At 51.9% G+C, this 24,928-nt stretch overlaps 1 protein-coding gene and 2 long non-coding RNA genes across 6 annotated transcripts in view; 2 read left to right on the top strand and 1 right to left on the bottom strand.

Annotated features, from left to right (window-relative positions):
- CABLES1 (Cdk5 and Abl enzyme substrate 1) overlaps positions 1–1,328 on the top strand; it is a 109,356-nt gene extending 108,028 nt beyond the window's left edge. For all 3 annotated transcript variants that reach the window (XM_082698760.1, XM_082698759.1, XM_082698761.1), the window contains one exon: positions 8–1,328. In XM_082698760.1, coding sequence (XP_082554886.1) covers positions 8–148 — 141 coding nt within the window. In that variant the 3' untranslated portion in view covers positions 149–1,328. The remainder of the gene's footprint in view (positions 1–7) is intronic.
- LOC309847897 lies at positions 1,041–16,407 on the bottom strand. The gene is made up of 3 exons (XR_014302706.1): positions 15,911–16,407; positions 4,502–4,801; positions 1,041–3,380 (listed from the first exon to the last, which is right to left on the bottom strand). It is a non-coding gene; the product is annotated as an uncharacterized lncRNA (long non-coding RNA).
- On the top strand, positions 14,833–24,648 carry LOC309847899. 2 transcript variants are annotated; one of them, XR_014302708.1, is made up of 3 exons: positions 14,833–15,026; positions 18,882–19,058; positions 24,494–24,648. It is a non-coding gene; the product is annotated as an uncharacterized lncRNA (long non-coding RNA). The 2 variants fall into 2 exon arrangements; XR_014302709.1 differs by lacking the exon at positions 24,494–24,648 and adding an exon at positions 23,056–23,696.
- The last annotated feature ends 280 nt before the right edge of the window (positions 24,649–24,928 follow it).

The raw sequence follows: 24,928 nt of genomic DNA, 5'->3' as shown, positions 1-24,928 counted from the left end.
GTTGCAGAAACTGGAAGAGAAGTTCCGGCTGAATAGACGAGAACTGATTGCCTTTGAATTCCCAGTGTTAGTGGCCTTGGAGTTTGCTCTCCACCTGCCGGAGCACGAAGTCATGCCCCATTACAGACGCCTGATCCAGAGCTCCTAGCACAGGCCCCTAGGAGGGGTAGAGACCACTTCCTCTGAGCCCATGGAACAGCACTTACTACTGGAAATGCAAAAACAGAACTCGACATACCAACCTTTTTTCTTCTCAACACGTTTTTGGGTAGAAGCAGTACTGGAGACTTTAGGGAGTCCTGGTCTGGCTAGCCAGGATGAGCCGGGAGTGGTTTATTACACAGTAGGGGAGGGGAGACCTGTGCAGAAGGTGGCAGAAGGCCTTTTGGCTTTCCCCTGGTAAGAGTTCCCCACTGTCCCCACCTTGGGGTTCTTCCCCGGGCCCATCCAAACCTCGAAAGCATGGTTCAGGGCCTCCCCTGCAGACCTGATCCAACTCAGGAGGGCAGAGTTCTAGAACAGAGTGGGGAAGAGAATTTGAAGCAGCTGGGGGAGAGCTTTTAAAAGATACTCTCGCTGAATCAAAAGAGTGTGCCAATCTGTTTTCATGTCCACTCTTGGAAGTGCACTCCCGTCCTATCCTGTGCTCCCCCCACTCCTGGGTGAGAACGTGAGTGTCTGAGAGATTCCCCGCCAGCCATCCTCGGACCACAAAGCCAGTCCCGCCTGCCAGAGAGCAGCCTGACCTTCAGTCATTAGTTCTAAGTAATCTCTGGGTCATGACATCCTCTGCTCTTAGAAAATGCCATAGTTTCTGTTACCGCTCCTACCATCAACGGGACAAAGGACAAGTTCTCGGTGCCGGTCACAGGGAACGGCGTGGCGGGTGGCGCCCTGTGCCTTCCCGCACCCGCACACGCTGACGTTGGCCCTTGGCACCTCCTGGCTGTGGAGCGGCCGGGGCTGCGCTCCGTGGTGTGTATTCCTGTACTCTACGTTAGAGTGCGTCATAGGCACATTGACTGTGCTCGCTCCGTATCACAGGTTTTCTCAAACTCCGCAGTAGGTGTCAGCCACCCACTAGGTGTTCGGAGGCGCCTGACAGCCGGGACATGTGGCATCTGGAGCCGCAGCTCTGTCACCCGAGGAGGCAGGGACTGCTCAATGCCCGGACAGCTGTCCGCAGAGCTGTGGCTGGAACTCGCCCCCACCGGCCTCCACGACCTGTCCCGAGGCACGTGGCCCCAAGACACCCTGCTGGAGCTCACCTGATAGGAGGCGGCCTGGGGCCCTGTGAAAAGAAAATTAAAATATTTTGTTTCTATATACATGTATGTGTATGTGTAGACACCTGTGTGGTCTCGGTCACCCCTTGGACTGTGTGCCTACTTCATCTGCCATCCCCACTTGCACACTGATTCAGAGCCACCACTATCCCTCCCACCCCCACCCCCCACCCGCGGTGAAGGGGCTCCCGGGAGGCCGAGCACACACAGCTTTGCTTAGCAGAGCTGGACTGAAGCTGATGGGCACACAGGATGGCGGAATTTAAGAAACCGCTGGGGAGAGAACAGAATCCTCCTCCTCCAGAGCTCTAGATTGAATTGAATTTGGTACTAAATATTGTACTTTTGATACTAAAGCCAGTGACTTTCCTTGGCTGGATTCGATTCTAAGACTGTGATTTTGTCAGGGACCATGGTGAACACAATCTCTAAAAATCAACTCCTAGTTAAGGGGCACCTGCCTGGTGTTGAGGCAAACTGGGAACAAATCATGAAGTGTTCGGAGCATCCTTATCACCTGAACTAAACATGCCCTTGACCTTCCTCTCTTGGTATCTGTCATTTTCTGCATTTGATGAGCCACCCCAGGTTCCAGCCTGCTCAGCTCCCTGGTGAGTACCTGGCAGATGAAAGCATTTCTGAGGAGCAAGGCCACTGGCATCTAGAAATTGCCCACAGAGCTCTCCACCATCCATCTGCCTTGAATGTCCTGCCAAGTTTAGGGGGACGTCTAGTGGGTAACCCATGCCACCAGGGTCCTTCCTGGGTCTGAAAATCAGGTTAGTTGTATTGGGGTCTGTATGAACTTGGGGAGTTGTTGGTCCATTTTTTTTTTTTTTAAGACTTAATTTTAAACTCTATTTTGGCCTGTGGGGAGGGGTCTAGGAGTGGAAGATTTTGTCAGGAGGCTTCTTAGCTTGTCCTTGACATGAGCTTTCTCAAGGTAAAGGAGGAGGAGACTGAGGGTAGGGGATGAAGGTCACCACCAGAGCCCTCCCAGTTGCCCTGCATCCCGGGCAATCTGGGCTTTTGACAAGGAGTCAAGGAGCCTGAGCCTATGTGGAGAGGAGGAGGCCACTTGGCAGACTGTTCTAGAAGACCTTGAGATTTTACCCTTTCACCCTCCACCACAGGGGGCAATTTCAGCCCCTTACCAGCCCTGCTTCCTCAGACCGGTTTCTTCAGCTCTCCCCTTGCACACAAGTCTGGAAGGAAGCCCTGCCTACTGTCTAACTGCACGTCCCACAGGACCACACTAACTGGGTCATTCTCCCAGACTGGGCTTCTCTCCTCTAATCAGCCTTGATTCTTCAATAAGAGACGGATACCAACTGGGCAGAACGGCTCCCACAGTTACCTGGAGGGGAAGTGGCAGCAGCCCTGCCCGGGGAGGGTCTGTTCCTCCCGCGCCCAAGAGTAGCTGCCCCAGGGGCCTGAGCCTGGCCCAGCCCAGTGACAGCAGAGGTCACTACTTTCCCTCCATCTCCCTGGGGTAGACCTCAGTGGACACAGGAATCATGAAATGCAAGGCTATTCATGTTCTTTGTGTGGGTTTTCCTTGTTTTTAACTTAAAAACTCCCTGTCTATGGTTTCTCTGGTCTCCACCCACCTGGCCCATTTTGGGGTGGTCCCTTACTGCACAGAAACTACTCTACCACAGGCCCTGCCCTGCCAATGGGGGAGCAGGCAACACTGGAGAGCCTTCCGTCCTCCTTGTTACTCTGTCCTGTCTTTATTTCCCCAACAGCTAGAATAAAACTGTTTACAGCCCCTGCTGCCAAAGAACGAACTCTCAGACATTTCCGGTTCAGGCCTGAGCAGTGGCCTCTCCCCCCAGCCCCTGCCTCTGGCTGCCTCCATAAGATCAGAGCCTGAGGCTGCCTTGCCCCCCTAGCCATCTGCTGGAGAACATTTGAGCCCTGTAGGTTTGTTACCTGTTAATCGGTCCTTGATACGGAAAGTCCTTCAAAGAAAGGGGGTGTTGAGGGGGGGTGGCCGGAGTTCCTCTGGGTGGGGGGAATCTCTAAGGACCATGTGGTTAAGAATAGCCCTGGTCAGGTCACAGCAGGGCCAGGCAGGAGAGTGCTGGTGGCCTGGGAAGGGAGAAAATGAAGACTTAAGTCCTGAGTCACAACTTAACACCAACTTAGAAGACAGCTTCCAGAAGGGCACCGGTGAGGCACAACTGAGGTGAAAAGCTATAAAAGAAGAAAATAATTGATGACAGGAATGGTCTTGTTACTGCCAAAGGAGCTCCCAGCAGGATGTGATGCCTTACTCAGAGACCCCACCCCATAAAAGGCCACTCAGACTTCTGAATAGATATCCAGAAAGTCCGCAGACACAGGGCTGGCCACGCCCAGCGAGTCTCCATGAGAGTCTCCATAAGAAATGGCGCTGGCCTCTGCCGTTTCTCACCACCATCCTGCTACTCCAAGTGTGGTCTGAGCAACACTGGGGGCTTGCTATGAATGCAGGATCCGTATCCTAACACTTCACGAAGATTTGTGTACATCAACATCTCAGAGGCATTGTTCCTCTGAATAAGCACGAGAAATAAAGTTTTTGGCTAAAAAAAAAAAAAAAGCACCCAGAGTTGTCTAAAATAGAAATGCAAAGACTCTAGATGGTTTTTAAAACCAAAAAAACCCAAGAAACAACAACAACAACAAAAAACCTTCACTGGAAGGTAGGTTTTGTTTTTTTGTTTTTTTGGTTTTTTTTTTTTTATTTATTTGACAGAGATCAGAAGTAGGCAGAGAGGCAGGCAGAGAGAGAGAAAGAGGGGGAAGCAGGCTCCCTGCTGTGCAGAAAGCACAACGTGGGGCTCAATCCAAGGACCCTGGGATCGTGACCTGAGCCGAAGGCAGAGGCTTTAACCCACTGAGCCACCCAGGCACCCCTGGAAGGTAGTTTTGACATCAGATTATATAGCCCCCGCCACTAACAATTTCGGGATGCACACGGCCAGAAAGTTTTAAACCAGACAGACCTACAGCTCACATATTGTAAATCTGAGCTGGCCCACGGTACCTGGCCTCATCCAGGGTTGACTAGGGACACTGTTCAGAAGAGGCCTGCGTCCCAGGTATCGGAGAATTGCAACAGTAGGGGGTCAGGGCTGTACACTTACGACCTTGAACCTCACAGATGAGCAAACCTCCCATTTTGTGTTTCTACTGGGGTCCACCTACCATTTTTAAATAGGTCTTACCTTGGGCTCTGTGAGTGACAACAGGGACCCCAAGGGTCTGTCCCTGAGGGAGGGGCTCCCAGAGCTTGAGGAGGGACCACCTGGGGTGGGTAGAAGGCACCTTTCCCAGGTACCATGATGCTGATCTCCAGAGGGAGCTCTAAAGGCAGAGAAGCTCGAAAGGGAAGTGCCAGGGCAGGCCAGATTCTCCAGATGGTCCTGGTGAGGAGGAGTCCAAGGCAGCTGGCTGGTAATTGGCGCTCTTGAGTCAGCCTGGCACGCGGATGACAAAGCAGGCCAAGTTTGAGCCATCTTTTGGTCCTGGAAGTGAAGACCAAAGAGATTGGCAGGTTGAAATCAGGGACACCTTCCCAGGGCAGCTGGACAGCTTGGTAAGAAGCCAGAGACACGACCTGTGATAGGCAGATAAGCCCTTGGATGTTGCTGGCTGGAGAGGTTAGAGTGGGGATGATGTCACACGTGCCAAGTAGATATCACACGCCACACCTGTGGCAAGGCACGCCAAGCCCATGTTCTTATGCAACCCCTAAACCATCAAATTACGGATTATGCTCTCATTTCACAGCAGAAGAAACAGGCTCTGAAAAGGTACTTTCCCAAGAGCTCATAGTTACGAAGTAGAAAAGGCAGGATTCAAATCCAGGTCTGATTCCAAAGCCCAGCCAGGCCTCTTGCCTCACTCTGGGTCACCACAGAGAAGCTAAGAAGCTAGGAACATGGAAGGCCAGAGCTAGGCTGACCTCAGCTGTCCCCCTTGACTTGCTGGCCTGGATGGCCCCTCAGGTTCGCTGGGGCCCTCTCCCCACCCACACAGCGGCCACCGGCCTTTTCCAGGTAGGAGGAAGAAGGGACCTGGAGCTGTAAGTTTCAGAGCTTTATCCTCTGGGATACGGGCAACCATCACAGCAGTTGTAAGACACACCTCCAGGCCCTGGGAGAACATCAGCTTTTTGGACAGCATGCTCCTGCTAAGGGTTTTGCAACTAAGTGGAAGTTCACGTGGGAAACACGCCAGCATTGGTGGCCATCAATATCGACCCATCAGCCTCTCATTGCTCACGTATGGGTTTTCCACTGTGTTAAGAGGATCACAAATTCCCTGTTATTCACGACTTGGCATGTTCCCTGGCTGCTGGCCCTCCATCAATATGCGACCAGCAGGTGCACCTGGGTGGCTCAGTGGGTTGGAGCCTCTGCCTTCAGCTCGGGTCATGATCCCAGGGTCCGGGGATCGAGTCTTGCATGGGGCTCTCTGCTCAGCAGGGAGCCTGCTTCCTCCTCTCTCTCTGCCTGCCTCTCTGTCTACCTGTGATCTCTGTCAAATAAATAAATAAAAATCTTTAAATATGCAACCAGCAAACACACACTTTCCACTACGATGAGGCCAAGTATACGTCCGACAGGCAGTCGGCTGGCAGGAAGGGCCAGATTGCAGAGGAGTCCAGAGAAGGGCTTAGGGAATAGGAGCTGCTTGAGACTTCACGCCTCAGCCCCCTAATGTCACTTGCAGAATACAGGGCTTGTCAGGTGGGCCCAGAGACAGTTTCACGGTCATTAACTACTACTCTCGCCCTCTAAACTCAGGAGGGCAGGAACAGTCTGCACCCCCATATTCTCAAGCACTCAGCAGCATACGGAGTGCACAGAATTCAGATAAATGTGGGTCAAGTCTAATTAGCCATCATCACAGAGCAAACACCCCATCAGGTGAACGATCTATCAGGTCTCCACTCAGATCTTGCTCAGCTCTGACCCCATGGACCGCACCACCCCAGCTCCCTTACCCTCCAGCTGCCGCTTCGGCTCTGCCAAGGGTGAATAAGAGCAGGAGGACAAAGATGTCCAGCTCTGTGGTGCCACAGCTCAACCCCCGCCCCCCCCACCCAAGGGACCCTGAGGGCTCTTGGCCTCCTTGGTCCCTTAACCTGTCCACACCTCCAAAAATTATTTCCTTGCCGAACTCAGCTTTAATTGCCCCCCCCATTGCAAGTGTGACCCCCAGCCAGCTCCCCCACCTGGCAGATGGGAACACGAAGTTTCATCAAGCGTGAGCAAGTGGGAAAACAAGCATTCTAGATTTCCAAATCATTCTGGAAACAGTGGAAATTGTCCCTTAAAACCATCAAGAATGAGTGAGAACAGTCAAGAGGATCACACACCATTAAAAAAAAAAAAAAAAAAAAGTGAATCTGACCCTAAAAACAGCCCTCCTCAAGGTGCTGGTGGTATCCAGACCCCCTCCCCACCACATGGGCATTCCTTTGGGACGGTAAAGTTCTTGGTCATTCCCCACTGAGGGGTTTTGAACAATCTTTTTTTTTAAGATTTTATTTATTTATTTGACAGAGATCTCAAGTAGGCAGAGAGGCAGGCAGAGAGAGAGGAGAAAGCAGGCTCTCCACGGAGCAGAGAGCCTGATTTGGGGCTCGATCCCAGGATCCTGGAATCATGAACTGAGCTGAAGGTGCCCGGTTTTGAACAATCTTAAAAGTTGACCAAAAAAAAAAAATTCCAGTGGGTCCTCGAGGGAGCCTGATGGCATCTGCCGGAACGACTCTCTCTAAATCAATTTTTTTTTTTTTTAAATCCTGTGTTCCAGGCCTTCCAGTCCCTAGTCCTACGAGGGTGCCCTGGGGTGAGCTGGGGAGCACTCTGTCCACCTCCCGAACGTACTCCTCGGGCCTGATGGGACAATGCTGCTGTTCATGCCACAAGGGACTCCAGCCCAGGCAGGACACCCTAAGTTTTTAGAGTACAACTCCAGGAGCCCCAAGGGGCCAGGCAGCTGGTGAGAAGCTGTGGCCCCGAGCCCTAGGACAGCTGCGCTGATGAGCAGCGGGGGCCACATGGCTAACAATGAAGCAGCAGCCCCCATGCTCTCACGGAGTGCCTGAGGGAGTGCCTCAGCCATCTCACTCTGGAGGGGAGACACAGACCACAGCCCTCTGGGGATGGTCTGGGCCCAGGGGCCCAGCCTGGGCACCTGTTCACCCACCCAAGGTCAGCGGCTAAGCCCCCTTCTCCTGCCAGCCAGACCAGATGGGTCCTCTGCTGGGACCGGAGGCTCCCTCTGCCTCCACACACTCAGATACACGCACATAGACAGACACATGGACCAAGTCACACTCACAGATAAGGTTATACACACACACACACACACACACACACACACACACACACACAGCATTTGCTGTCATTTTCTCATGACCCAGAAATCCTCCACTGGCACATGGTGATGTGAGGCAGGTGCCAGCGTCAGGGGAGTGGGTGCGGGGGTGGGGGCACTGAGTCTGCCATCCTGTCTGCCCCACCTGGGTCACAGGGCACAGTCACACCTGCTGTCGGCCAGGAGCGAGCCCTGAGGGTTCCACCTTTCCAGGGGGAGGCAGTGGTATTGCATTTACTCACAGTACCCATCCCCCCAGGAACTCTCACCCCCCCGGGAGGCGACACTCCCTCCCATCCCCGTGGCTGGGTCCACAGGGCTGCAGCTTGGAGACCCGATGATGGCCGCAGGGAGGAGGCAGCTCCTGCACCTGGGGGCCTGTGAATGGCCCTGGAGGCCTCCCTGCTGCCTTTAGTCCAAAGGACCCCCAAGTGCTGAATGCAGGATCCAGGGGAAACCATGAGGCCCTCCTGTCGGCTTCCCCCACACCCTCCCCACCACAAGAGGGGAGTACCATGGCTCCGGCCGAACTCACCTGGACTCGGGTCCTCACAGGGGTCACCCTGCCAGGCGGCTTCTCTCCCCCTACCTCCTCCCTCCCAGAGGTTTCCCAGGTGCAGGACCAGGAAGCTTCGAGCAGCCAGCATGGGCCAGGCTGCCTGGCCTGCTAGCCTGGGCCCTTACTGAGCCCTGGCAACAACCCCCACTCTGGGGAAGGGTGTTGTGACAAACGGCCTAGAGAGTGGGGACCTCCGCCACCCAGCCCCCCAGCTGCATTAGCACAGAGCCTCACAAGTCACAGGGTGCATGCGCCACCAGCCCTCAGCCCCGTGTCTACAGGAGAGCCCAGGTGCAAACACTGTGGGGCCGCTCACCGCTCACCTGAAGAACCCCGGCCCCACCTAGGAAACTGCTCAGCAGCCAGTGCTCCTGGCGGGAGGAGGGGCTGGGTTCTCAGCCTTGGCTCTCTCCCCTACTCCTCCCTCTCTGCAGCCCCCCCCCCACTGCCCAGCAGACCACCCCAGGACACACCGAATGTCGCAGGTGAACCCCAGCGCAGCCCCAGCTCCCCAAACCTTAACAACAGACACTCAGTTTCTCACAGTTCTGGAGGCTGGAAGCCCCAGGTGGAGGTGTCGGCAGGCTTGGCTTCCCCTGGGGTCTCTCCTGCTGCCTCTTCCGTTCCTCTGCGCCTGCGCATCCCTGACCTCTCTCTGTGGGTGTGAACCCCCCTCTTGTAAGGACAGCAGATGGATGCATTCTCTCCCACATGAGCCTCGTTGACCCTCCCTGCCTCTTTAAAGGCCCCATCTCCAAACAAGGTTGCTTTCCGACCCTGAGGGTTAGGGCTTCCACACGGGACGTTAGGGGGCACACAGTCCAGCCCATAACCCTCAGAGTGGACATGACATGCCCCCAAGCCAAGGTGGTTCACACATCCACTCGGTTTCCACACACACGTCAGACCCAAATCCAAACAGGCTCTGTGGAGGGTAGGCTTCCTGCCCTCTACCCAGCACTGCTGCCAGCAACCAGGTGGGTCTCCTGAGCTCCTAGATTATTCTGTGTTCCTTCTCCCCCAGCCCACCTCCAGCCCCTAATCTCCTGCTCTCGGGAAGGGTTTGCTTTCTGGGCAGCCCATATACTGAAAAGAGGGGCAGGGCAGAAACAGAAGGAGGGAGGGAAGGCAGGCAGGCTTGCTTTCCTCTTCCCTTTGTCACAACCCCTCCAGGCTGTCCCACCCCCTGCAGTCAACCCATAGCCTGCATTTCCTCCTTCCTGTCTAGCTGCACCTCTGCTTCACATCTGGGATCTCCTGCCCCATCCGAGCCTCAAAACTGGTCCTTGGCTGCCTGCCGCCCGTCCTTCTGCGCCAGCAAAGGGCCTCCTGCTTCCAGACCTGTCACAGGGTCCCCCTCTTCCTTTCCAGGCTTCCTCAGCACTTAGCGCACACACACCCCCTCACAGCCCCTGAACACAGAGAACCTCCCTCAGCACATCAAGCATCCCACAATGTCAATTTCACCGAGACCTCTGGCCATCCCAAGTTTGGGAAGTCCCCTGAATTCCCAATCGCCCTTCGGCGGTCGGGATTTTCTGGAGGTGTCTGGTCACTGGAGTCCCTGAGGTCTCACTTTTGAGACCGCTTTTTCGCTCTGCAGGATTCCCAGTGCCCACGTGCCACAGCAATTTCGTCTCCCCGTGTGATCTAAAAACCATCCCGAAAGAGACAGCGCAAGCTTTTTATTTTTTGCAGAATAATCAAAATGACTCTCAGGAAGTCTCCACTCCAGTTCTAAATCAAAGCATGAGTCCCAGCTGCTGAGAACTGAATAGGAATCAGGCACGAATGGAGAGGCAGAGGAGGAGGAAAACTGGGTATTTATTATGCAGACTTTCCCAAACTGAAACCGTTCTCTCAATTCCAATTAAGACAAGATCTAGACTTTTGCTGAGCCCAGTTACTCTTAAGGACACATTTTCTGCAGGAAAACTAAAGATCTGATGCGTGCTGGTCCAAGTATGGTGTTCTAGTAGGACCAGATGGCTCAGAATCACCCGGCATGCCTTTTAGAAATGAAAAAGCCTGGGAATTCTAGACACTCCAAGACTGAGACACAGGAGTTTGGGATGAGTTCCATAGTTGCGATGAGTTCCCCAGCCATTTTTTTACATTCAGAAGTTTGAGAGTTGCAGCTGTGAGTGTGCGGGGTCGTCGCAAGGAACAGGTGAGGCCAGGCTAATGCTGGCAGGGCTGCTCAAGAGGCAACACGCATGGGAGCTCGCAAAAAAGCAGATGCTGAGTCGCTACATCTAGGAGGGCACTCGAGATTCTAGGGAGCCTGTGTTGCTGGACCACCAGTTACATTCCTCGTGTTCTTAGTAGCAAGGCTCTGGAAAGCATGTTTCCCTCTTGTTGTGCGTGAGCACACGCGTGCATATATTACAGTATCGGCACAGCCCTCTCACATGGCTTCTCTCCCCTAGTGAAATATAATGAGCCTATTGTTTTGGTAAAGATTCTAAACCTTATTTACACAACCACCGCCCTCACAAGCTGTACCTTGGGTTGCAACATCCAAGAGTGGTTCAAAGAAAGGCTCTGATGTTAGAGGGGCGAGTTCACACGGCAGATGCTCTCTGTCCCTCCCCAGCGAGTGAGCCTGCCAGTGCAGGGACCTTCCCAAGCATTAGACCTCAGCTGTGAAATGGGGTTGGCACCGCCTTTTTCCCTCTGGAGGTGGTGAGGGGCCCGGCAGACAATGAACGGTAAAGTCTATAGGTGGAGCCAGACCCACAGTTGCTCTCACTCCTGGTCCGGTAGCAGTAGCTCCCGGGAGAAGGCACGTGGGGGATGCCTCCTCCGGTCTGGCAGGGAGGGTTAAGTCTCTGCCTTCGGCTCAGGTCATGATCCCAGGGTCCTGGGATTGAGTCCCACATCGGGCTCTCTGCTCAGCAGGGAGCCTGCGCCCCCCCCCCCCGCCCCGCCTGCCTCTCTGCCTACTTGTGATTTCTGTCTGTCAAATAAATAAACAAAATATTTTAAAGAAAGAAAGAAAGAAATAGAAATCTTTCTTCTGAAGACACCCCTTCACTTCCACTTTGACCTGAAACACTATCGTTTACTGAGCCATCAACTATACCAGTCGCTTTGGGCAGCAAATGCCTTCTGGCATTTTCAAGAATTAAAATCCAGGTTTGTCTTAGTCTGCTTCGGCTGCTATAACAAAAACACTGCAGACTGGACGGCTTAAACAACAGATGTTGCTTTCTCAGTTCGGGAGGCAGGGAAGTCCCAGATCAAGGCACTTGCAGAGCTGGTGACTGGTGAGGGCCCTCTTTTCTGGTGAGCAGATGGCTGTCTTCTCATGGTACCTTCACATGGCAGAGGGCAAAGAGAGGGGCAAGTTCTCTTGTGGGTTTTTGTTTTTGTTTTTTTGAAAGAGAGAGAGAGACTGTGCAGGTGAGGGGATGGTGGGAAAGGACAAAGGAAGAGGGAGAACCTCAAGCAGGCTCCACTCTCAGTGCTCAGCATAGAGCCCGACAGAGGACTCGATCTCATGACACTGAGACCATGACCTGAGCTGAAATCAAGAGTTGGATGCTTAATTGACCGAACCATCCAGGCGCCTCTATTGTGTTCCTTCTTCTAAGGACACTAATCCCCTCATGGGGGCTCCACGTTCATGACCCAGTTAGCCTCAAAGGCTCCAACTCCAACATTGTATTGTTGATTTAGGGTTTCGATATATGAATTGGGGGGGGGCACAGCAATCTTGTCCATAGTAAGCCTTAAAGAGAGAAAATGAGTAATTTCAGAAGGCTTTTTCCAATGATGCTCTGAGATCTATTAGTGTCCTTGGAGCAATTGCGTAGCATTTGTCTTGACTTGCTCCTGGCCTCCCTTCTGCTTCCATTCTGACTGGCTGCCCTTGCTGTGGAGGTGACAAGTCCCCACCGAGAAACCCCTGCATGGAAGATACCTATTCTTCACCTGTCTCTTACCCCTTCCCCAACCCAGGACAGGGATAACTGTCTATCACTGCTCTGCTCATTCCTGGCATGGGTTCCAAACAGACATTCCCCCCAAATGGCGACAAGAATCAATCCACACATTCTTTTGGCCAGGCACTGTGCTAGGTGCTGGGGCACAATAGTGAGGTGTAGTTGCTACAGACATGGTGACTATCTTGGTGAAGCTCATAGGCTATAGAGAAGACAGACAGTCAATGGCTGTATAACTTTGACAAGTCCTACAGTGGAGGGGTTCATGATGTGTTAATGGGAATCTAGTTGAGGGCTTTGACTTAGTCAAGGAAATTAGAGAAGAAGAAGCAATGCTTGATCCGAGAGAGGAAAAATGAATAGCAGTAAAATGAGCAAGAAGAGAGGAAGAGATTTTCTAAGAGGAGAGCACATGCAAAGCCCCAACATCAGATGTGTGGTTCTGGATGAGACCAGAGAGATAGATAGGGTCAGTGTATTAGTCAGGGTTCTCCAGATGAACAGAACCAAGAGGAAGGAAAGAAGGGAGGATGGATGGATGGATGGATGGATGGATGGATGGATGGATAGATGAATGGATAGATGGATGTATGGATAGGCTTATATGACTGCGGAGGCTGAGATGTCCCCAGATCTGCAGTCAACAAGCTGGAAACCCAGGAGAGTTAATGGTGTGTTTCTAGTCCAAGCCCAAAAACCTGAGAGCTAGGAGAGACAAAGGTGTAAACTCTAGTCTGAAAGCCACCAGGCTCAAGATCCAAGAAGAATGGATCTTTCCATTTGAGTCTGTAACAGCTCAGACTACCAGGCAGGAGGATTTCCCTCTTACTCAGCCTTTTTGTTCAATTCAGCTCTTCAATTGATTGGATGAGATCCAGCATCATTAGAAAAGGGAATCTGCCTTAGTCTACCAATTCAAATGAAACACCCTCACAAACACACCTAGAGCAACATTTGGTCAAATGTCTGGGCATCTTATGGCCCAGTCAAATTGACACAGCAAATGAACCTTCAAAACCCGACTATGAAGGGCCTTGTTGACCATGAGAAACTTATCTTTATCCTCTGGACAATAGAACATCTTTAACTCATTTAAATAGGATGATGACATAGGCGGATTTGAGATTTGGAAACTGAATTCAGGCAGGAATCTCAGGAGAAGGTCAATAAGAAATAAGCACTGGCAAGGGCAGACCAGTCAGGAGGTTTCTGCAGTGATCAGGACATGGGGAGTCAGCTTGGGGAGTGGGTGGTGATGGAGACAGAGAGAAGTAGTAGACCCCAGAGATATTTAGGACCTGGCAATGGATATGGGAGGAGAGGAAGAAGAAGAGGTCATGCTCAAACCCAAGTTTCTAGCCTACAAGGAGGGCAATGTCTACACTAAGGTAAGAAACACTCAAAGAGGTCAAAGAGTGGGAGGGAAGAGGGTGAGTTCAGACTTCCATCTTGTGACAGAAACCCTTCAGTAGGATGGAGTTTTCACCAAAATGTGAGACTATGTTTCTTTTTGGAACCAGGTGTAGCCAAGTATATTGGTTTTCTGTGGCTGCTGTAACAAAGTACCACAAAGTGAATGACTTGACAGACATTTATTCTCTCATAGTTCTGGAGGCTGGAAGTCCAAATTGGAGGTGGCAGCTGCGTCAGGTCTTTCCAGAGGCTCTGAGAGAAAATCTGTTCCACAGCTTTCTCTCAGCTTCTGATGGTTGCAAGCAATCTTTGATGTGGTTTGATTTATAGGTGGATCATTCCAATCTCTGTCCCTGTCTTCAGGAACATTCTCTCCTGTGTCTCACATACTTCACTGGGTCACCTTCCTTCTGTATATATCTGCATGCCCAACTTTCTACCATCTTGTAAGGGTCATGTGATTAGGACCCATCCTAAGTCAGTGTGATCTCATTGTAACTGGATTACATCTACAAAGACTCTATTTCCAAATAAGGTCACATTCACAGGTAGTTCTCATTAGGATTTGAACATACCTATTTGGGGGATGGTAGGCAACAATCCAACCCATAATACCACGTGACTGATGTTGTCTGTTTGTTTTGTCAATGAAACACAAGTTGAAGCAATATCATTTCCCAGGCCAAAGCTTCCAAAACTCAGATGTAGCTTTTATACTCTCCTTTTCCCTCCTGAAGGAACTTAGGACACGCCACCCCAATATGGGCCACTTTGGCGTACTGGTTATTTTGAGCTGAAGGTACTAGAAGAACAGCAAATGCAGTGGGAGTCTTTCTCTGCATTCTCCTTACCTGCCTTAAGTCGGATCCTCCGAAAGGAGCTAGAGGCTGGTTGCCATAGACTACCCTCCTGGGGAGTTTCATCAATGAGGAAGATTGACTCTCACTGCAGGAGAGGAGACTGGAAGCCAGCGCCACAGCCCGACAAATTTGTCACACACTGTCTGTCCCTCCTCGTCCTTCCTAAAAATCATTTCCTCTTTCCTGGGTTATCTTTACCTCCCCTCCCCTTCCCCTATCAGACAGTATATAAGCTCTCAATTCTCACCATCTTGGGCGGCAGGAGAGGGGTGTATTCACTTTGTTTTTTCCTGTGATGTCCCCAGGCATGTAATAGTAAAAAACGAATGCATTTGTATCCTTTTCTCCTATTAATCTGCCTGTTGTCATTTTGTCTCCTAGACAAAATTAAATCTAGGAGGGCAGAGGGAAAGCATTTCGTCCCTCCCCTACCTTAGCCGCTTGGAAAAGGCAGAGGACTCTGAGGCTACAGCAGGTGGTGGAGCCAGCCGATGGGAGGAACCGGGGCCTTTGATTCATCGTGTGGGAGAGACAAGCGGCAGACCAGGAACTCTGCTCTGGACCCACATATCGGAGAAAAGTAAGCTTTTACAATGCTGAACCCCTGAGATTCGGGGGTTTGTCTGTCCCAGTGCTAACTTCACGTCTACGGAAATCTTGGCTCACAAAGGCTTGGAGAAAGGCAGTGGAGATGCCAGGTAGACGTGGAGCTCCAGAGGTGGGTGGGGCTGGAGATGGTAGTGGGGGCAACGGGAAGGCCTGGGATTGCCACGGGAGCAGGCCTAGAGGGTGGAGGGACGCCCCAGGCCCAGGCTTTGTGGGACCATCATGTTTAATACCTGGGTAGACTAGAATGAGTCTGTCAAGAAAAGAAAGAGTGGTGAGAGAGGGAGCTGGACTCCCGGGGCGTGTAGTCTCACGGGCTCCGAGGAGCAGGAGACCCAGGCCCTGAGAGGCCGTGTGTGATGAGGCTTGCAAAATACCAACCAGTTAGAGGACACCACGGTTGCTGAGGATGGGCACTGCTGGAGAAGGTGCCTGAGGTCAGGAGGGAGGGAGGAGGTGCGAGAAGGAGACGAGAAGACGAGAAGATGGCATCGGCAACCTTCAATTCTTGAAAGGTTGAGTCATGGAAGGAAAGAGCAAGAGCTGAAGCTCGAGGCTGAGAACCAAGACCTTCTAGCCCACAATCAGCCCGGAGGCAGAGAAGGGAAACCACCACTGACTGCCCAGTTAGCCGGTGGCTATTCCACTCTCTCCATTAGCCTTTCTTGACTCTTTTGGGATTGTCCTCCCAAGCAAATACTGTGATTGTTCACTACAGAAACTTCCCCAAAGACCCTTCAACTCTTCAGAGAAAAGCACTTACTGCTTGTGCCTGAAGATGCTGTGAATACCTCCCCTGCTGTCCCTGTGGTATCGTGCTTGTGACCCAGTCCGAGATTCCCACATGCAAAGACTCACCTCAAAGCAAACTTCCAATTCCTGACGCATCCCAAGCTTGTCTTCCTTGCTCTGAAAACCACTCTTTGCTGTGCTCCCAACGGCCGGTGGCATCAAGAGGCAGTAGCTCTGGCTTGTCGGAGGCCATGTTGGTGGTTCTGGGGAGGCAGCTCCGGTCGACAGGATGAAGAAAGAAGTCAAGTTCAGCGTTTTCTTGTTTCTGTTTTGTTGTTGTTAAGGAAGACATGAGGGTGTTTAAAGCCAGTTGAAAGAGAGGAGTCAAATAACCAAGAGAGAGATGTGGTCAGGTTCCTGAGGCGGCAGGAGGAGCTAGAATCAAAGTGAGCAGAGAAGGAGGGATGAATGTTAGCTGGAGAGGAGGCAGCCCTCAGCTGTAGAAGGAGGGGAGAGAGCTGCGAGCTGGTTTCTGTGGATGAGATGGGAAGGGGAAGTTCTCATCTGACAGCTTCTATTTCCCCTTCAGTAAGAGCTACGGCCCCTCTACCTAGGAGAGGGGAGGCCAGACAAGGGGGAAAGGGTTTGGAGGGAGTGAAAGCATTTGAACCATCGTGGAGATCCAGGAAAGTGAACCAACATGAGAAAGGACCAGTTGCTTGAGTACAGAGTACCATTTGAGACTGGTGCTTATGGGCATCTGGAGAGTGTAATGTGTCCTGTCCTGACACTGAAGACCCCTGAATGGGGACTTCCAGGGTGCCTGTGTGTCCCACGTGCACCTGGATATGCAAGTGCTAAGAGATGTCAAAGTCACTTTCCGTTATGGCCACATTCCATTTTTTCCCATCTCCTGCCACATAAAGCCAACCACTATGGAGAGCCATCATGGATAAGGATAATAATAATAGTAATAGTTACTGCTTATCATGTGCTCCGTACTGTGCTGAGCACCCTGTGTACATACATACATATACATGGTATGTGTACTTAGACATATGTACATAAACATATGGTAAATATAAATATATGTGTGTGTATATATATATATATATATACACACACCTTTTCCCCATTTAATAATTAAAACAAACCTATGAAGGATTATTGTCTATTTTATTTTATTTTTTAAAAAATATTTTATTTTTTAAAATATATTATTCATTTATTTGAAAGGGAGAGTGTGAGCATGAGCAGGAGGAACAGAGGGAGAGGCGGAAGCAGGCTCCCCACTGAGCAGAGAGCCTGATGTGGGGCTCGATCCCAAGACCCTGGGATCATGACCTGAGCCAAAGGCAGAGATTTAACCAACTGAGCCACACAGGCGCCCCATTGTCCATTTTAAAGACAGGAGGACAGGGATTCAAGGCGTTCCCCAGCTCCTGCCCAGGACCACGTCCGCACGCTCTGCAGACCTCAACGCCGGCGGCAATCGACTTGCCTGACCAGGGGTTCTGGGGAAGATCATAGAGGAAAGGCACATAGGGGATTCCTGATAATGGAGAATCCGCTTTGCCACAGGATAAAAATAAATTCCATGCCTAGGACAGGGTGGAATTTCCTGTCGGGTGCCCCGTCTGTGGGCAAAGTTGATCAAAGACAACCTGAGAGCCCCCAGGGGGAATCACACACTAACGGGCTGACCGTCCTTCCCCTTCCCTGCCACTTCCCGTTCTCTCTCCCCAATTCCCCTGCCCCCTTGGGTACCCACAGTCTCTCAAGGCAACCTCCCCCCCTCAAGCGCCACCAGTGTCCTGTCCACTGGCCTCCGGGTGCTGTCCCTAACTTGCCAAAGGACCAGAAAGTGCTAAGTTCTCAAAAAAGGGAGAGAAAAAGACCCCCATCCCTATCAGTTTCATCTTTGATCCCACTGCTGATGGCCCCCAGAGTCTGCTGAAAAATACTTCCTTTGACTTATGTCTGGAGCAGCCCTCACCTCTCAGGCTTGAAAAACAGGAGACCCTGAGGGGTGTGTGTGTGTGTGTGTGTGTGTGTGTGTGTGAACAAGCATGCGTGTGTGTGTGTGAGCATGAGTACAGTGGGGGTGGGCAGCAGTTACTGGGGTGGGGGGCTTAGCAAGATTCTACATTTCCCTCCTCATCCTCTTTACCTCACCCACCTGTGCAACAGTCGGCCTGCAGACTTCGGTCTCCACTGGACTGGTCTGGCCCCTTAGGACCGGTCTGATCACAACTTGCCTCAAGCCAGGGGCCTCTGCTCTTTCTTTTTTTTTTTTAAGGATTTATTTATTTATTTATTTATTTATTTGACAGACAGAGATCACAAGTAGGCAGAGAGGCAGGCAGAGAGAGAGGGGGACGCAGGCTCCCTGGAGAGCAGAGAGCCTGATGCAGGGCTTGATCCCAGGACCTGAGCTGAAGGCAGAGGCTTAACCCACTGAGCCACCCAGGCGCTCCGGGGGCGGGGGGGCCTCTGCTCTTAAAGTAGTATTTATCTTTTAAGCTTTTGACCTAAAACTGAGTGGGACACCTTGGGGCCACTCCAGGAATATGGACCTTGTCCTCTGGGGCTTGGTGAGACAAACCTGAGGCCCATAGTGCCCTCAGTGCACCTCGGCTTCCCCATCCCACTGGAGTGAGAGCAAACCTGCAGCTCAGATGCGTAAGGAGACCGGCTGGACTCGCGAGGTGGAAAGGAAAATGCAGGGTGGGTGTCCTCATGGCCCCTATTCAGGAGCTTGGTCAGGAGGAGGGATTTGTTTTGTTTTGTGGGGAGATCTGATGAGGACAGGGACACCCATACCCCAAGGTCACGGTCATACAGCCCAGCTCTTACAGGGGGGCATCGGAGGGGGAAATGGGTATTAAAGAAAGTATAGATTCCTGATGGGATGTTTTCAGAGATCTAAAAACAAAACGTTTGGTGTTGATGGGTTCCTGGCTGGCTCAGCCAGAAGACTATCACTCTTAATCCTGGGGTTGAGAGTTTGAGCCCCACAGTGGGTGTAGAGATTACTTAAATGAATAAATGATAAAAACGTAAAGAAATGGCATATTCCTGGTGGGCTGCTTTTCAGATGTCTAATAACAGAAGCCTTGCTTTTGGCAAGAAAGAGCCGAGAGACACAAACGAACAGATTTATGACCCCACTTCCATGAGGTACCGAGCATGGGTGAATTCATGCAACAGGAAGTAGAACCGAGGTCCCCGAGGGGCTGGGAGAAAGAAGGAATCGGGAGTTACTGTCTAACGGGTATGGAATTTCCGTCTGGGGTGATGAAAAGTTCCAGAAATGGCAGTGATCATCGTACAACACCGTGAATCCCCGAAACAGACACTGGAAATAGTCGAAAGGGTACATTTTATGTTGGACATATTTTACCACAATTTTTTTTAAAGAGCTTATTTATTCATTTGACGGAGAAGAGAGAGATCACAAGTAGGCAGAGAAGCAGGCAGAGATAGAGGCGGGGGGAGCAGGCTCCCTGCTGAGCAGAGAGCCCGATGTGGGGCTCTATCCTAGGACCCTGAGATCATGACCTGAGCCGAAGGCAGAGGCCCAACCCACTGAGCCACCCAGGCGCCCACCACATTTTTAAAGATATGAAAATAAAGAAATGGCTGAGGAGGCAAGAGATGCTGTGTGGGAGAACAGTAAGCCCAGGGCAGGGTGGGGCCCAGACCAGGGAGCAGAATATTCCAGAAGGGACTCCGCGTGCAGTGTGTTCTACCCTGACATTTCAAATCTTCAGCCTGCTATTCACAGATCGGTCCCCCTGCCTTCACTCGAAGTGGTGTGGAACACAGGACTTGGTTTTCCCCATTGTCCCCCAGTGGGCACAGACTGAGGCCACCCCAGCTCCAGCCAGTCCCTCCCTGCCCCCGAGACTCTGTCTTCCCCAGCCTCTGGGTTGTTGCCTGGTGACTGCAGGACAGACACAGTCAGCAGCAGCCCGGTCCCCCCTCCCCCTCCCCGGTCCCGGGTGTGGCAGCTGAAGAGAGAGAGAGCTGTCCCTCTCTAAAGCCAGGGGAACGGCACAATAGGGCTCAGGGCGGTGGCTCTTTCCAAACATCCTTCTGCTCTGCCTCTCTCACCTTTTCCTTCTCCGCTGTACCCTTCGTCACCCATGGTGACCACAATATCGCTGCAAATCAAACCCCCAATTGCGGCGGTATCGACTAACAGACATTCACGATTTCTCGTGCCCCTCGGGGTCAGTTACACAGTTCTGCTTGCCTAAGCCAGGCTCAGCGGATCTCCACCGGGCTCCTTTAGGGTGTCCGCGATCAGCTGAGGGCCGCCGGCTGGTCTGGGATGGCCCCGGCGGGGAGGACTTAGCCCTGCTCCACGCGGTCTCTCATCTTCCAGCAGGCAAGTCCGGGCTCGTTCTCGGGGTGGAAGCTATCAAAGGAAACACGAAACGCCCTGGACAGAGTAAAACAGGCAAGGAAAACTACTCAAGGCCATTGCAAGAGACATCAAGACCATTGTAACAGGGGGCCTGGGTGGCTCAGTGGGTTAAGCCGCTGCCTTCAGCTCAGGTCATGATCTCAGGGTCCTGGGATCGGCCCCTCATCGGGCTCCCTGCTCGGCAGGAAGCCTGCTTCCTCCTCTCTCTCTGCCTGCCTCTCTGCCTGCTTGTGATCTCTCTCTCTGTCAAATAAATAAATAAAATCGTTTAAAAAAAAAAAAGAAATATTACTGTGAATTCATGATTTAAAAAAAAAAAAAAAAAAGACCATTGTAACAGGGGACAGAGACGGCGGCACTCAACTGGGAATCCAACAGAGAGCTGGGGGTGTGTAGCCAGAGGGCAGGGGGAGGGAGCCTGTGGATGGAAAAATACGGGGAACTCGGTTTGGTAAGGGGGGGGAGGGCTATTTGCTAAACTGGCTGGGCAGGAATCTTGCTGAACTGAACTCCGCAGCCAAGGAAAGGGTCTGGTGGAGAAGAGGGCTCAGAGAAGAGTCTGAGAGAGCGAGTAGAAGAGAGTCAGTCTTCTTAAGGCCTTAGCTCAAAACTGTTGGTGTCATTTCCACTGCCTTTAAAAGCCAAACAAGTCACAGGGCTGCCTCAGGGGCAGGCAGTGGTGAAGTGGTTCCATCGCATGGCAAACGGGCATGAGGAACCGTGAACACTGGGCCACGGATTCCCTACTCTTCTCATGGGAAGACCCTTTTCACTCACCAAGACCCTTGGGCAGAACGTATAGCACCCAACTCTTCCTATATTCTGACTTAGCTGCTAAGCTGGCTGAGCCTGGAAGGCTTACTGTGCCAGACCGGGAACGGAGGCAACCCAGGAACGCATGTACTAATGAGGTTCTCAAGACCCAAAGACAGCCAAGAGAATAAGATGGGAACCTCTTGAACAGAATGTGTGTAAATCGGAGACTTGGTCTTAGGGAAAAGTAAACTCTGGTTGTCAGAAGGTAAGTGGAGCCTCACACAGGGGCTAGAACAAGATTTTTTTCTAGGAAATCGTAATACTGATAATGGCCTCCCTTCCCTGGGCATCCAACGTGCGCTAGGCATTGTGCTAAATGCTACACATTTAACTGTGCTTTGCTTTTTGAAATAGCCCTGGTATTATACCCTCCATTTTTATTGTCACACAAATTGAGACTCAAGACCACAGAGTTGGCAAGTGTAGAGGATTTAAAGTCCATTCAGGCCCACATATCCAGAACACCTTCTGTGGGCAGACTCTGTGGGAGGCGCTGAGGAAACAGTGATAAGCAGACATGGACCTGTCTTCTAGAAGCTTACAACCTAGAGGGCAGGGCAGAGAACAGAGAGGTCATTTTTATGCTGTGAGGCAACTGTGTGTATGAAGAGATGAGAGAAGAGGCCTTCACTCACTCCTGTATGTCTCACGCTCCAGTATCACCACATGCCTTTCCCGCACCACCCCACGGCTCCTTGGAGACTCTTTACACTAGGGTCACCTTTGGCAGCTAGTCACAGAGACTAGAATGAACAAGGGAGGGCTTAAGTATTTTCTCCCACTTGACACAGCTGGAGGTGGGCAGCCCATGGGTGCCATGTTGGCTTCACTGTCTTGTCAGAAACCCAGCTCCTTCCGGCATCAGCTCCACTGTCCTTAAAACACAGCTTCCAACCTGAAGGTTGGAGGGACCCAAGATACATGCTAGAACCCCAGCTATCATGACCTCAGTCTAAGAAAAAAGCTGGAAGAAGGCAGGAAGTCCACCTCTCTGAGCTCTTTGAAGGAACTGTCCCCAAGGGTTGCCCACCAAATTCTGCTTACATCTTGTAGGCCTGAACCCAAATAAGCAGCATGGGCTACACGGGGGGTAGGGGGTGGTGGTGGTGGTGGGAGTTGGGGGGTGTGGTGGTGGTGGGGGGAGGGTATGCATCTGTTAGCTGTATACACAGCCTCTCAAGTAAACTGCTCACTGTTACTGCTGTTCCCAAGTGTCACGGGATGAACTGTGGCCCCCACATAAAGGCACGTTGGAGTCCTCACCCCCGGGAACCTCAGAATGTGATCGTCTTTGGAGATAGGGTCTCTGCAGAGCTAATCAAGTTACAGTGAGGTAGTTAGGGTGGGTCCTAATCCAGCCTGTCTGGTGTTCTTATAAACAAAGGGGATTGGGACGCAGGCACATGCACAGCAGGGAGACTATGTGAGGAGACACGGGGACAAGAGGCCCAGAACGGATCGCTGCCTCTCAGCCCTCAGAAGGAACCAAGCCCACCAAAACCTCCATCTCTGACTCCCAGCCTCCAGCACCGTGAGGCAAGACATTTCCGTTGTTTGAGCCACGCGGTCTGTGGTCTTGTTACTGCAGACCCAGCAAACAAATACACTGAGAAGAAGAGATGTAGGCTGGGGAAGCAATTAGCCGTCTCCACACGGCCTGCGGGAGCAGCAGCTGAGAGCTCCAGTGCTCCACGGGGCGGGAGGTGGACCGCGGTGAGCTTGAGCAGGGGTGACAGACAGGGGTGGGGGTGCCGCAGAGGTGGGAACCATCCCCAGCACAGGCTGACGGCTTTCCTAGCCTCTCCGTCCCTCAGGTCTGTTGCCCTCATCTGCGGTGAGGTTCCAAACGGGCCTCCATGGGGCCTCCATCAAGGCTGTGGCCGGGAACCTGGAGACGGCCGCTCCCCGTGATGCTCTCCATTCTCTGCCTCCCGATCCATGCCCTCACGTCATGTGCACATGAATGGGCTGTGGGGAAAACAAACTCCCCCAACGGCCATGTTTGTTTTTCCCTTTTGCCCAGGACAGAATGTTTGACTTAGAGGAGACATGATAAACCGTTGACAGAAACACAAACAGAAAGCACACGTTTGACTCAGTTGTACCATGAAGACCCCATGAGAGGAGGGGCTGGGAGCCCAAAGCTTCAAGGGCTGCCACCTGAGAGTGGTGACCAGTCCTCCTCTCCCCTGTCCAACGTCAGCGCACGCAGGAGACCCGGCCCCTGTATTCCCCAAAGCGCAGCCAACACCGGCCTGTCTTGTGATAACAGACTTGACCGAAGGCCTGGGGATCAAATGAGGCATCGCTGAGAAATAAACTGAAACTGGAGCCCCCAGGGCTCTGGAAGAGTGTCGACCACGCCCCCTCCTGCTGCCTCTCTCCTGACCCCCTCACCTGCCTCCAGGTGCTGATGCAGGTCCTATCCCTACACCCTAAGTTTTTCCACCACCCGTGTTCAGGACTCCCGCCCCGGGCAGAGATGTGCTGTTAAGGAAAGCAGCCTTCAAAAGAATTTTATGAACTACTTAAAAACCTGAGTCTAATGGGGCGCCTGGGTGGCTCAGTGGGTTGGGCCTCTGCCTTCGGCTCAGGTCATGATCCCAGGGTCCTGGGATCAAGCCCCACATTGGGCTCTCTGCCCAGCGGGGAGCCTGCTTCCTCCTCTCTCTCTGCCTGCCTCTCTGCCTACTTGTGATCTCTCTGTCCAATAAATAAATAAAATCTTTTTAAAAAACAAAACAAAAAAAACCCTGAGTTTAACACAAAAGGCCATGTGCCGCATGATCTCTGTTCATATGAGATCTCTGGAACCCACAAATCTATAGGCATAGAAAGTACATTGCCCAGGAGCTGGGGAGGGAGGAATGAATGGCCATGAGTGCAGGGTTTCTTTCTGGGGTGATGAAAATGTTCTCAAATTAGATTGTGGTGATGGTTGAGGAGTCCCATGAACATACTAAAACCCACTGAATTGTATACTTTAAAAGGATACATTATAGGGCATGTGAATTACATCTCAGTAAAGCTACATTTTTTAAATACAGCTCTGTCTGGGGTGGGGGGTCTTCTTGGAGACTCAGGGCCTCTGTGAGAACAGGGATTGGATATAGGGACCCTTGAAGGACATGGGTTTGAACTGTCAGGTCCACTTACACATGTATTTTTTTCAAAAAAATATACCTAAAGTACTATCAATGCATATTCTCTTCCTTATGATCTTAATAGAATTTTCTTTTCTCTAGTTTAAATGATAAGAATACAGTATATAATGCATTTACAAAATATGTATAATCAACTATTTAGGTTATCAGTAAGGCTCTGGTCAACAGTAGGCTATTAGAAATTAAGTTTTCGGGAAGTCAGAAGTCCGTGGATTTTCAGCTGTGCAGGGGTCCGCACCCTTCTCCTCTGCCTTGTACCAGGGTCACTGTATTTGCTTTCTGCCTCTGATCACACAGAAAGTCCCATGGAGCTGCTCCTGCCAGAACAAGGGCAAATCGGCCTGGGGACAACCTCGAACACCGAGGTGGGAGGCAGGATCCGTCCACGGCCTCACCTATGTGAGGAGCCAGACCCCCCCACTTCAGCAATGGAGCACCTGGAAGCACCTGCAACCAAGACCAGCCCCCCCGCATTCAACGCGGGTGTGAAGAATGAAGGAGTGAGGACAAAGTGAAAGAATGATTGACGTCACTTGCCACGGCACAGACAGAGCCTGGACAAGCCCTGGATTCTCCCTCTGACTTAGCGCCCTCGTCCCGAAGCACCTGGTAACTTCCAGGGGCCTCACAGACGCCCTGGTCCTGGGAACCAGGCCTGGATTAAGTCCCGGGCCTTCCTAGGCTCCACTGCTCTCCCAGAGGCTCCCTCGGAATGACGGTGTGAAGACAAAT

This window comes from Mustela nivalis, assembly GCF_964662115.1.
Source record: "Mustela nivalis genome assembly, chromosome: 14".
NCBI classification, from domain to species: domain Eukaryota; kingdom Metazoa; phylum Chordata; class Mammalia; order Carnivora; family Mustelidae; genus Mustela; species Mustela nivalis.
This window is presented reverse-complemented; position numbering and strand designations above follow the sequence as displayed.